At 44.4% G+C, this 14,106-nt stretch overlaps 1 protein-coding gene across 4 annotated transcripts in view; it reads left to right on the top strand.

Annotated features, from left to right (window-relative positions):
- zmiz1a (zinc finger, MIZ-type containing 1a) overlaps positions 1-14,106 on the top strand; it is a 99,399-nt gene that overhangs the window by 52,582 nt on the left and 32,711 nt on the right. For all 4 annotated transcript variants that reach the window (XM_056395043.1, XM_056395041.1, XM_056395040.1 and 1 more), the window contains one exon: positions 13,214-13,322. In XM_056395043.1, coding sequence (XP_056251018.1) covers positions 13,254-13,322 — 69 coding nt within the window. In that variant the 5' untranslated portion in view covers positions 13,214-13,253. The remainder of the gene's footprint in view (positions 1-13,213; positions 13,323-14,106) is intronic.

A 14,106-nucleotide genomic window follows, 5' to 3' on the forward strand; every position in this document is an offset into this window, starting at 1 on the left:
AGCCCTGAAATGATGAGTGTATTAATCGATCAGCCAAGAGACAGAAAATGAATCGGCGACAACTTTGATAATCGATTAATCGTTTAACAAATTTGTCAAGACAGAATATCCAAAGTACCAGCTTCTGAACGGTGAGAATTTGCTGCTTTTTTCTGGTTCATATGATTGCAAATGGAATATTTTGGAGTTATGAAGACGTGACCTTTGGCTCTGGGAACCTGCGAAGGGCATCATTTGTTATTTTGTGACATTTCCAAGACTTAAAAAAAAAAAAAAAAATCATCCATTAGGGTGGAACTCAACCAATTTTCCATATTAATGTGTGTTTACAGATCCTGGGTAGTACAACTGCAAATGTGCTCCCGAGGCAGTTCGTGAAATCTGATGTCACTCGAGTCAAGTTTGAAAATGAAAAAGAAAGAAGTGAGCTCACCAGACCTCTGTAGCCTTCTCCTCACCTCTGCTTGAAGCTAGAGGCTCGAGGCAGAGTCTGAACTGTCAGCTTTTGGATTACATTGTGGGTAATGTAGGCACCATGATTTGATAGTGCTGGCTCGGCTGCATTGATTTTCATACTTAGATTTTTAAACTGCCCATTGTGAGTTGGTAATGTTAAATAAGTAGATACTCTTTTAGTATACCCCCCCCCCAAAAAAAAAACAAAAAAGCAACTACGTACAGATTCATTGACAGTGGAAATAATCATTAACCTTACTTTAGAGTGTCATTTTAATTGGCCACAAAAACTGTCAAGTCCAAGAGCCAGATTTCATTTGATGTGTTTGCTGGCTGACGAAAGCCCTCCTTCACTCCCTGTAGGTGTTGTTAAAATCAGACTGACTTCATTAATGGTCTGATCTGAATGTAATTAAGAATGAGGGGAGGGTTGGCCAGGAGAGAGAAAGTGATAAGGAGAGGAGGAGAGATTCTCCTCCTAGCTTTCTTTTTAGATTCCTCTCTCACTGCTGTTCACAGGCCCAGGGAGAGGAAACTTGAGAGAGAGAAGAGTAGGAGGAGGTCAGTGGAGTGGGATTTTGATGAAGCTTGACCCTCTTTATGTCGTCTTCTTGTAACAGCTTCTTCCACAAGAAAGGTCTATTACAGCTGGTAAACACTGGGAGTGCTTTGCTATCACTGCGTTCTGAGATGTTTTGGCTCATTTGTCCATGATTAGTCTGCCTGACTGCCTGCCTTTGTTTTCTGTGTGTGTGTGTGTGTGTGTGTGTGTGTGTGTGCGCGCGTTTGTGCGTGTATGTGTGTGTATTATCTGAAACACACCCATACACACGCACACACGCACACACCAGCTTTTCTACACTTGTGTTTATGCGGCACCGGGTGAAAACATAAATTGGAGACAGAGCGTTCCCCGTCTGCGGGGCTTGGAAGAGGGTTTAGGCTTGGAAAGCTGGCTTTCCTCTCAGGAAGTGTTGTTCCTCACCACTCTCCATAAACACTGGAAAAGAGACCCAAAGAAAATGTCCCAGACTCACTATTTCCACTGTAAACACACAGACATACACATATTATACTGCTCCCTCTCTCTATTTCTCTCATATGTGTCTCGTTGCTCTCTTGAGCAGAAAGCTACGTATTTTTCCAAAGCAACATAAAATATGTCTTGAGTGTGATCCAGAAAACCAGTCTTGACCTATGCACATCAGCTGCCTCAACTTTTATATTGATGCATGTTATGTTAAAGGCTTTGCAAACAGTGTCTTTGAACACACAGCTAGGAGCAGGAAACCAAAACTCCCTATTTCATCAGTATTCCACCTTTAACTTTGACAAAGGGACCAACGTTCAAGACTCCTGCAAAGTCTACTTTTTCTTTCATATCCAAAGCTTTTTATTGCAGCGCTGCTGTCATTAGATATGATGCAATAAAAAAAACTAGGATTTGCTAGTGTATGTTGAACCCCTGGGTGAAAATGCCGGTACGGTGCAGTCGAATTACCTCTCAGAGCAGAGTAATTGTTACTCTTCAGTCCTTAACAAGTGGTTGGATTGCAGGGCCCCTTGTGTGCTGTGTAAGTTAATAAATCTACACCAGCAAGAAAAAGAAAGTAAAAAAAGAAAGAAAGCTCTTTCCATCAATTTTAGTTGTCATGGCATTTATTCCCGCACTGGAGCATTATGCCGTGAAAATATCATCGCTAAGTCCCAAAAAGCCCAAATAAGACGTGAAATGTTCACAGTTTATCATTGTCAGAGCTTGAATTTGACAACAGGGAGCAGGACTCTGTAATCTATCACAAACAAGTTGCGATTTCATTGCAGTTGTTTTTTTAATCACCAGAGTCCCATCTCTACCTGTCAATCAGTTTTTATGCACTGAGATGAAACTGCAGATGCAAAAAAAAAAGGAGAAAAAAAGAAAAAAAAAAGGAGAATGCTGCAGATGATGTGTTTTGTTGCAATACCAGCCAGACATTACCTTTTGCTGCTGTGCTCTCCTCTTTGGTAAAAAAAAAAACACAGAGCTCGCTTTACCACCCAGCTGTCTTACACAGCACCCTAATCTGTGTGTGTGCAAGTGTGCAGAGAGGGAGAGAGGCAGAGCGAAGGAGTGTCAAAGAGAGAGAGGTTAGAAACCCTTTTTTTATTACATTTCCTCCGCAGTGAAAGAGGAGGCAAGATGGACACTCCATATCTCCCCGCTGCGCCAGAAAACTCATCTAAATGGAAAACACATTGTCTTCATTATTTTGCGAGAGCTGAAAGAACAGGGTTGTCATGGTAACAGCCATCTGAGTGAGCGCAAGCGGTCGGCCGAGGGGCTGGTTTTAGGGCCAGAGGAATGGAGAGAGAGAGCGAGAGAGAAAGGAGGAGGAGGTGGGAGGGGAGGGGAGGGAAGGGGGGGCAAGGAGTCAAAAGAGGTGGAGGGGTTGGGGGGCTGGTGGTGGAAAGAGAGGAGAGGGGACTGAGATGAAGAGGGTGGAGATGGAACGAAGACAATAGAGATGGCGGGAAGAAAAATAGGAAATTGTGGGGTGAAACAGACAGAGAGGAAAGAGGGGCAGCGGGTGTGATGGAGAGAAGACGAGAGAAAAAAAAAGAAAAAAGAAAGAGAGCAAAGGGTTCGTGAGAGGAAGCAGGGAGTGCCTTTTCCAGTGGAGCCAGACAGTGCAAATGGCCAGTTAGTGGCTCTCAGAGTGCAGTTCAGAGGCCCTTATTAATTTCAAGGGGCAGCAAGATGGTAGATTTAACATCTTAGGAGATCTCTTCCAACTGTGTCTCTCTGCAGCCAAACTGGTTCTCTGGTGTGTGTGTGTGTGTGTGTGTGTGTGTGTGTGTGTGTGTGTGTGTGTGTACGTGCGTGTGTGTGTATGCGCAAAAGCATGAGAGTGCATACTGATGTACAGTCAAGGGAAGAGCTATCTTTGCCCACTGAGCTAACATTAGAAGAACCCGGTGCTTTGGTAAACACGTTGAGGGGGCGACAGGCTCCGCTCCTGCTATCCAGCCACTTCTGCTCAGCCAGCGCCCCAGCGGTGATCGACAACCTGCCTGCTGCTGTCTTTATTAGTTGCTCCCTCAGAACAGCCCCTGGCAGCAGCAAGCCCAACACCATAACGGCCTTCATCAAATATTTACCCCTCCTGAATCTACAACGTGCAGCGAGGCCACATCAAATAAAACCAAGTGCCAAGACGATATCTAATCCAGTCCAATCCTTCTCCTTGTCAACTTCATTCTCTTGTCTTTCTGATGCTGGGCGGATTTTCATGACGCTCCTGTCAGTTTAGCATCAACCCGAGGATTAGGGCTGTTGCCGCAGAGAAAGCGACATAGATGATTGTTTATTTACAAGTTGTTTCCCGCTTCTCTGTTATATCGCCAGTGGTGCTGATGTGACTGAGGCCTGACATGACACCGTTCTGACAGCCGTCAGGCGATTAAGGAAATTAAAGTAATTGCTTAAGTCTTTGTCGTGTAAATACTTAGAACCTCCCCCTGGAGTATTTGGCTCGGCTTTGACATCCATTGGGATCTGACATCCAACCTTGTGAATTTTCAAAGGAGCCGTATCATCATCGTTATTGTTTGTGGTTTGAAAATGGGATGGAATTGAGGAAGCAAAACACATACTGTCAGATGAGATTGATTTATCACAGATGAACCATTATAGAAGTTCCCAGTTTTCCTAAATGCTACTCTACTATTATCTGCATTGTACTCAATATTCTTTTGTTTGTGTGTTCGGGTCAATCCGCACTGTTTCCCAGCAGACAGTGTGAAGTGTTTTCTTTAGAGGAACATCCAGATCCATTGAAGATGAACATTTAAAAGCCGTCAGAGCTTCATGCGATCTCTCAGCGTTGAAGCGGCGGGGGGAAATTATGTTTGTGTTTTTTTCCCTTCCGATGTGCAATCATGGTCAAGGGAGGAGCGAGGGCTGTGGCTTGTGATTGACCAGCACTTAGGGAAAGAGACAGCGTGCACTCGGTCGGCTGTTTGGCTGCTCTGGCTGGCTGGCCAGCCAGCTGCGTGGCTGCCTGTAGGTCTTAGTGATTCATGTCACACTGTAATTGGTTTACCTGCTCCCTGTGTGTCTGCGCTCTGAGAGGACCAAAACAAATTACCCAGGGATGACCTCTCGCCATCTCTCTCTCCTGCTCTGCAACCATTTCCCCCTATCTCTCCCTGCACGTCTCTCCCTGCCTCCTGCTACATGTGTGTGAGGGCCCCCCCCCCACCTCTCTTCCCCTCTGTTTGTCTGTCTGCACTCTCTTCTACATACCTTGAATCTCACAAGACAGAAAGCATTATCAGAGCACAAATACACACATTAAAGCCTCTTGAGGGTCCAGGATGTGTGTTTCTGTGTCTGCCTGCTATGTCAAACATTTTGACACGTTACGCACACACGCATGCGTGAAGATAAGCTGATAGGATGGAACGATACTTGAGATTACAAAGAAAAACACACACACACACACACACACACACACACACACACACACACTAGTGGAGTGCTTTGTAACACTAAAAGAGTGTTTTGTCAAAAGCTGCAGTGAAACACATTAGCCTTTCAGTGCTGTTTTTTTTGCGCTCACTGTGCCAAATAGTACCTGTGTGGATTGTCCCTTCAGTGAATAAAACTGGTGCTCTGTGTACACCATTAGACTGTTTCATTTTCACAGCAAGCAGATGTTTTGTGTTCTCCTCTACTCATGCCCTCACTCTGACACACTGTGGTGAACACGCACATACACACACACACACACGCAGAGAGCAAGATGAATGAGTGCATCATTCTCCCCTCTACCCATGTAGAAAGGTCTCGCTGTCTCTAAGGTTATTTAGCTGTTTCGGTAAAAATCCACTCCAAAGGATTTCACTCGGAGTGTGCAAAGCTTGAAAATGTGATTTGTTTGTATTTCTTGCCTCGCTGGTTATACAGACCGTTCTTCAATCAGAGGACCTGGTGCATATTCTGCACATCAGTCTTATTCTAGTGTCCTTGAACGAGTCCCTTATCCTGTACCAGTCTTAGGGGTTGTTCTCCTGTTTGCAGGGTGATGGAAACATCAGTTAGGAGTCCTTACTTATTGTTATATGCTCTTCTTATTGGATGACAGTAGCACAGGCTTGTGGGTTTTTAAGAGACCATTCATCCACAGCCTACAATCATTTAAAAAACTTAGTCACATTCAAGGCACCTCATGGAACCAACTATAATAACAATAAAATTGAATAACATGTTATTTTAGCACTTAAATTTTTATTTTTTTGGGTGGTTGCACAGCCTACGTTTGGATATTTTTCTGTGGATGGTGGCGTCACGATATCCTCTTGAGGAAGGCTGTTTCAAGGACAAATAATGATAAAGTTTTGTATCATCATTGAGTGAAGTTAATGACAGGCAGTTGTGATGGTGAAAAAACAAATCTATCTGTGATCTGATGAGGCCAACACTTTTGTTCAGTTGTCTGTTTTTATGTATTTTGGATCATTTAGATACTTCCCCCAGTTGTTTGACATCCAATGACTTTGTCCTTTGTCCACTGGCTTTACTCAGTGCTGCGTGTTGTTGATCAGATTTGTGGCACATAAATGAGCAAGGCTGTGATTTTTTTTTTTTTTCTTATCACTCTCATCATTTTTTATTTTATGAAGTAGTCCTTGCACAGCTGTCTAAAAACTTTTTATTGCCTCTTTCAATAAAAGTCTTTCAATAAATTGCATATTCTCTTCTGTGTTCCGGCTGTACTGTGTGTGTCATTTCACACGCACTGATTCCAGCATGATTTCTAATTGGAAATGCTTAAGAATAGTGTTTTCAATGGTTAATTGGATTTGTTCCATAAAAGATCAGAGGGAGAAATAAAGGTTGCTCGGCAGGAGCTGCAGCACTGTAGGACGTTTTGTTCCACCAAGTGCAGGGAGGCTGAGCCGGTTGCTTTTTTCGTAAGGATTGTGCTTTTGGAGTGTCAAAGACAAGGGGAGTGGAGGACAGACTGGCACAGATATATTTTTGCTCTCTCTAATGACACCAATACCATTTCATGGCTTACTGAGCAGATTGAATCACACTCACTCTGTGTAAGTCTCACTCTCTTCCCCCTGTTTCTCTTTTCCCGCACACGCTTCACCACTCTCTCCTCACATAGACTATCACATGCACATTCATATGCTACCGTACGTTGACGTGTTACACTCACCCCGGTGGATGTTGTTTAATTGCATTTGGGTCAGCAGTTTGCTAGTGCTGAAACCGAAGGACATGGAATTTGTCAGTTTACCCATTCAGCAGTCACAGGGGGCGGCGTGTGAGCTAACAGCTCTGCTGGAGTCAGGCCCATAAGGTTAGCTTTACACAAGCCTGTCAGACTGCACTGTCAATCACTCTCCTCTCCTCTCCTCTCCTCTCCTCTCCTCTCCTATGATGGCTCAGGACAGTGATAATGGTTTACACATTGGCCTTGTGTTCTCCGCACACACACATACACACACACACTCATACACACTTGTTTCATCCCTTGTGCATCATGAGTGATAGAATCTTGCCTTTCGTGACAGTGGAAAATCGTATGTGGCAGCCAGGACATACAATCTTCCCCAGCTGGTATTTATAGTCCTCGGCAACTGGAACATTCTATGGAATAAGGAGTTCATTCATTCATCATGTGACGCTCAAGCTCTGTTTCTACTCGTGGATGACCTGATTTCTGTGTCTCAAGGTTTGATAGATGGCCTTTCCCTGTTAATGGCTTGAGACAATAAAAACAAAAAATATGGGACCACACACACACACACACACACACACACACACACACACACACACACACACACACACACACACAAATATAAAAAAGAAAAAGCAATGTGGTGTAAATCCCCAGCCTACTGACACTAGAGATGGATAATATTATGGTAAAATATTGTACAGTATGTGTTTAGGCATCATGTGGAGTTTTAGTTATGGTTATTGGTTAACTGATTATTTAGCCACAATCTGTACACACAACACAGACTGTTGCCTATTTACACATCACCTGCTCTCAGGTAAATGTAAGTCTAGCATTCACTCTCCTCTCAGCTTTGTTTTTGCTCCACTGTGTTCACCATCCAGCTGGTAACTGTCTCTGTCTGCCAGTGTCAAAATTTCTATCACTATGAATTTAATTCCATTGGACTTTTGACTGTTAGTCCGACAAAATGAGAAAATTGGACTCTTTAAGGATATATTCCTTAGGAATAAAACAATGAATCAATGAATAATCAAAAGCTGATGAAAATAGTATTTAGATGCAGCCCTAATGTCTTACGTATAAGTGTGTAAGAGTCTTGAAAAAGCAATAATCATCCCTAAAATGTTGTCATGATACAGATTCGGTTCCAAATATATTCAAATATTGAACTCTTTAAGTATCAGTATTAACTACTAAGAGAGGGCACCTCTTCGCTCACGAGTACATGGTGCTCTTTTTTGATCTCACACATTGAGTGGTGAAATAATCGGCTGCTCCCCGGGGGTATCTGGTGGCGCATACCTGCAATATTCACACAAGCGAAGCTCCATATTTATAGACAGCAACAGAGCAGCTCACATATCCCCACATCACAGCTGTTTGCGTTGCAGTGTTAGGTGTCACATAGCTGCCCGGTGCTCCGGTGGTTGTCACATTAAAACAGAAGATAAACAAACAGCAACATTTAGAGTTTATTTTTTCCACCCCTGGGAGAAGTCATTTCACATTTTTATAGAGGCTGGTGGTTATGATGCTGTGTAGAGGGCTGAGTTTTATAAAGGCCGGAGGGAGTGATATGACTAATAGTTGGCTTTGCTGAGAGGGAAAAGGAGAGGGGGAGAGATTAGTGGAGGAGAGGATTAGCAGGAAGTCTACAAAATAATGCAAAGAGCAAAACAAAGCAGGAAGACAGAGATACGATGATGGAAGTAGGTTTGTAAAAAAAAAAAAAAATGAAATGAAGAATAGGTAGCTTAGGACAGAGTGGAGTGCAGCGGAGAAAATAAAGGCAGTTAGAGCGAAAAGGGAATGTCTGGCTATGGGAGTTTGCCACTAGAGATTTAAGTGTGTGTGTGTGTGTGTGTGTGTGTGTGTGTGTGTGTGTGTGTGTGTGTGAGTGTGTGTGAGTGTGTGTGAGTGTGTGTGAGAGAGAGAGAGAGAGAGAGAGAGAGAGAGAGAGAGAGAGAGAGAGAGAGAGAGAGAGAGAGAAGAGAGAGAGAGAGAGAGAGAGAGAACCGGTGGCTTTTTACAGACACACTGAGAGCAGAGATTGTGGGAGGGAGAGGGAGAGAGAGGCCAGCACAGCTGAGTGGTGTTGATTGGCCTGTTTGAAAACACATGAACTGCAGACAGAGGGAGAGAGAGAGAGAGAGAGAGGAAGAAAAGCTCTGTGCACTGGGAGAAAGTGTCGCTCTGTGCCGTGCCACGCTGCAGCCCAAACCACATTAGAGCAAATGAATCCATTCCACCTCCTGTTATGGCAGCTCCCGCACGGGGCCCCAGGAAGGAGGAGGGAGGGGAGGGGAGGGAGGGGAGGGGAGGGGAGGGAGGGAGGAAGAGTGGCAGGAGGGTTGAGATATGAGGGACGGAGAGAAGAAAATGATAGAACAGAAAATGGAAGGTGGTGGAAAGGAGCTGCATGCTGGGTGGCTCTAATGATGTCTGAGGGCTATAGAAAAGGGGAGCAAAAAGAACATAGCAGTGAGAGAAAGAAAAAGCTGTAGCCATAGAACTGAAGACGAGGAGGAGGAGAGAAGATCCCCCACTGTGTCCGGCGAACAGGAGTAATGCTTCTGTTATCCTTTTTCAGACTGTTGCTGAATAATAAAGATCCTCTCTAGCCCGACTTCACCCGGTTGCTCCTTCAAATTGGTCATCATTGCCCTCTACACGTTTCACACAGGATAGGCTCAGCTTTCGGCGATCAAGCATCACCACCAAAGACGCTATGTTTCCATAGCATTGCATGAAAACCCATAATCATTGAACTTAAAACGGGATCATTTATGCACAGGTGATATCATTGCTTCTCCACTTACAGCAGGATCATTTTCTGATGACATGGTCACATCATTTCATCAGCTCTCAAATTTCTGTTGGTCGGATAAATAATTCTGAGGCTAGATACAATTAAAAACCAACAAAAGTTATTACCAAAGTTTAGTTTTAACACCTATGAAGAGCTTGTCCTTATCTATGAACATTTTCATGCATCTGCTGGTTTACGTTCCTCTGTCAACTGGACAAGAACCGACTACAAGCACTAAAATGACACGAATATTCCTTGCACAGCTTAATACTGAAGAAACGGATGTCTGCAGTTATCGGCATGTCCTCTCTGACTACTTTAAGCTGTTTCCATCAGGAATGTCTTTAATTTTGCCTCTGTGTAAAAACAAATGGAGGGAAGTTTGGTTTTACTCCAGAAGCCTTCAGACCTTTAGCCAAAGTAGTTTACCTTATTTATTCATGCACTCTGTGACACAGTGTGCGTTCATGGTGCTGGGTGTTGTTGCTCAGCTATGGATTGGCCACTCTCCTTAACTCTTGCGTACTTTTTTTTTTTTTAACACAATCTTATTTGTATTTTTAGATTGTTTTATGTGTGTAAACTTTGCTCAAATTGCTCCTTAAGGGACAAATAAAGTATTTTGAATTTAATTAAATTAGGCTGACTTTTGCATATATTATCATTTTCCCTGGTAACACAGATATATAAATATTGATATCAGGAAATACCCTCTCTAACATGATGATGCTGCTTCCAGCCATACCCGCCAGCCCTGCTGCTAATGCACTCATATACAATACACACTACTGGAGTGTATCATGAGCGCCTATGTCTCTGCTTCCATTCAACCCCCCACCGACTGATCACATTCACAAAGCAAGCTGCACTTGACAAAGGTGGTAGTCATTTGTCTGAAATTAGAAATCACTCATGCTATGAGTGATCATACGCTACGTGTGTGTGCATGAATAAGTGGGTGGGTGTGTGTGTGTGTGTGCTGCTGCTGATAATGAAGAGATAATTTCAACACTCTCTCTTTTTCTTTCTCTCTGTCTCCTTTCCCCCACTGAGGCTGGCCCTTCTTGCCCCCTTCCTGCCATACTCCACTGCTTTTCATATTACTGTGCTTTTGTTTCTGAGCACTTATTTCTTGCCCCACTTCCCCTAGCTTGTTTTGCTCAGGAAAGTGATAAGGAGGGGAAAAAAACCTAAAAGTGAGAGAGATTTTGTGTGTGTGTGTGTGTGTGAGAGAGAGAGAGAGAGAGAGACAGTGAGAGATAGAGACAGAAGCTTCATTGGATGTTAGTATTATTTGTGGTTTGCTACTCTTCTGTGATTCATAGCAGCATCCTCCCACTGCTGTTAAAAGGGAGGTTGTAATATGCACAGCATAATTGGATGTGTAATCCTTTGCTTTGCACCTCTGGTTAGCAGTGCTGAGTGGAGCTGATTAAGATGTTTGGAAGACAATAAAGATTAAGCAGGCCCATTCTCTGTGTGTACATGCTCGAACAAAAACAGCACTAGCCCAAAAACTCTGAAACAGAAAATGGAAAGATGGGAAAGAGAAGAAAAAATCTCACACTGCTGCCAAGTTTTTGTTTAGTTTTTTTCAGTGCGGCTGTAATCAGTGAATATGTGGAGAAGTGAAGGCAGAGATGTCAACATTCAACTTGTTTCTCTTCCTATGTTGAGATGACAGATTAGCGTGTTTTGTTTTGATAGCAAACAGGGGTGAGGATGTGGGGCAAGAGGAGGGCTTCTGCCATGTTTCCACCGAGGCCTGGTCTGTTATGCAACACATTTTTCCCCTGAACAGTGGGAGGGGGTGTGGTCCTGGAGCTTCAGTCAGTCAGTCAGTCAGTCAGTCAGTCAGGTGGACTGACTTCTTATCTCAGTTACAACTCAACACGGCCTGGTCAGCCAGTCGCATTTCCACCTCACTCATTTTCCTTTCAGAACCTGAGGGCCCATCTTTTCATCGACTAACAAAAGCGCTGCCCGTTCGTCGGAGGCGGAGGAGGGGTGTGCGTGTGTGTTGGACTTTGTGAAAGCACAACAGAGCGAAGGAGGGAAAAAAAGAAGAAGAGATTCTTGGGTAAAAGAGGCAGCTATCTCCTCCCTCCTCCGTGGTCTTGGCTACGGGTGTGTTGGGACAGCAGGAAGGGGAGCTGGAGGAGAAACGTTAATCAATAGCCACAAGGTCAGACGGCCAGCGCTGGGCTGGAGCGTGCCCTGTTAGCGGGCCGTGGAGCTGCCTGGCTGCTGAAGGGGATTTGTAGCACTTGTCAGGGCTTAAAGGAGCCCTCTCTGGACCACTTGCGCCGGGTGTAGTGTGTGAAAGACGCATGCTGGTTAGCAGCAGGAGAGGGAGACATCTGCTGGTTGCTGCGAGACACCACAGCACAGCAGAATTAGGCCACCCAAAGTTATATGGTCACATTATGTGCAGTCAAAGTGGCTTTGTGCCCTGCAGGAAGTAAAGTTAGCTGTTTTGTAGGGACTTTTCACAGCAACCGCTGCAGCATCATGTCCGTGTAATCTGACAAGAGGCATTTGGCTGCCCACCATTTGACCACATTTGCACCAGAATTCCTCCTTACTCATGCGCGCAATGTATCCACTGATGTTAAAGTCTTTGTAAGTGCACTCCCGGTAATTCTACTCTGGTAATGCTTAAGCTCAGAGGATTAGTAATACACTCTTATTCTCAAAATGTTCCTTTGAAGTTTTACCTTTATGCTTAATCAAAGTGAAGAATTCAGGCTTTTGTGTTTACATGCGGTTTTGTGTGTGTGTGTGTGTGTGTGTGTGTGTGTGTGTGTAGGAGAGAAAGAGACAGAAAAAGAGTGTGCATATTTGCAATACTCTTTCTATGATAAGCACACCAGACTGAGCATTACACATGAAAACTCCCTGGCTGTGCACTATGCTTCCATCGTATTCGTTCTCTCGCTCTGTTTCTCACAGCAGGGGATCTTGGGGGACCCTTTATCAGTACTGAGCAGCTTTCTAGAGCCCTGCCCCCCCTGCTCCCACCTGTGGTTTCTCAGTTTGCCTTTTGTGTGGAGGAATCTGAGGCAGACCAACACTGATGGAGATGAACACAGAGGGATGGTGAGGGACGGAGGCCTCGCTGGCAAACCAGCACGATACCTATTAATCCAGCCCCAATCCATTTCTCCGAGATGGTCAGAATAGCGAGCGTGGGGCTGAAATTGTTCTTGTTGTTGCTGCTCGCTGTCGGACCAGAAGGAGATATACACAGAAAGAAAAGAGCTGCGGTAAAGCCGAGTCTTATCGGGTGTGAGATGTGGGCATAAATTAGTCGTCTATGCCACACTGATAACCTTGACGTGAGGTGTGCTTCTTCTAAAGACAGATAACAGTTGAAGTCCTTTCTCGGCCGCAGCAGGCATTAGATTTTTCTCCCATAAGTGATGTAAGGCAAATAAAGTTTCAGTTGCATCATGTTTCCATTTATCGTTAAAAGTGCTGCCGTGGAAAATCTCAGTTTCGTTCAGTTGCCAGAAAAAATGTGCTTAAGGCAGATCAAACCCTTCGATGAGTCAGTGCATAAACAAGCTGGCTTTCCCTTTTCTGAGAATTTGTCAAGCTGCTAAAATGCTGTTTGAACTTCATAGGCTACAAAGTCTTCACACGTGTGACCTGACAGAAACCTGCTCTAACAGATGTACCTCTCCTCCTCCTCCTTCTTTTACAGGGTAAAGAACTTTTAATGGCGTCCCGGTAGAGGCATCAAGATGAACCCGTTACCATCAATGGACCGGCACATCCAGCAGACCAATGACAGGCTGCAGTGCATCAAACAGGTGTGTATAAAGAGCCGTTTTTCAGCATCTTTTCAGTCCTATTTTAACTTCTGTCAGCACTATGAAGACATGGATTCTAGAGGTTTAAGAAGAATCTGCATTTCCTTTTGCTTTCTTGCGCTCCTTTCTCCCCTCATCACCTTATATGGGCATCAGTTTTTCTGGCCATTAGCTCCAGTCACACAGATCATGTTGCACAGGGTCATAGAGAGAGAGAGAGAGAGAGAGAGAGAGAGAGAGAGAGAGAGAGAGAGAATCTGGCAGTGAACACAAGAAGAGACTTCAAAGAGACTAGCAACATAACAGACGCCACTTCTCTTTTTTTCCCCCCCGTCCTCCTGGTCCTGTGTTCCCTTACATCACGTTCCTGACTCTTGACGTATGCCGGCCCTTGTTGTGGTTTTTTCTTAAATGCTTCCTTGACTGCCAGCTTTCAGGAGACTCCTCTCAGACGGATACAGACTGAAAGACACAGTCAGACAGACAGAGAGACATAACCCAGGGCTACCGCCTCTGCCTGTGATTAATAGTCGACAAAAACTCGCTGGCTGGCTGGCTGGTTGGCTGGTTGGCTGGCTGTGGGCTTATTTGTTTATGCTATGTGGGTGTGATCCTTTATATCTCCCAACATCCATATGACACCATGCCTTCCAGTGAATCAGTGAATGATAGGGCTTTGAGCTTGCGATTATGAGGTGACATATCCCTTTTCTTTGTGCCGTCTCCTAAACCCCCACCCCACTCCACTCCCACCTAAACTTCTAAGCACCCACTATTATAACCT

Source organism: Seriola aureovittata, chromosome 14, assembly GCF_021018895.1.
Source record: "Seriola aureovittata isolate HTS-2021-v1 ecotype China chromosome 14, ASM2101889v1, whole genome shotgun sequence".
Classification (NCBI taxonomy): Eukaryota; Metazoa; Chordata; class Actinopteri; order Carangiformes; family Carangidae; genus Seriola; species Seriola aureovittata.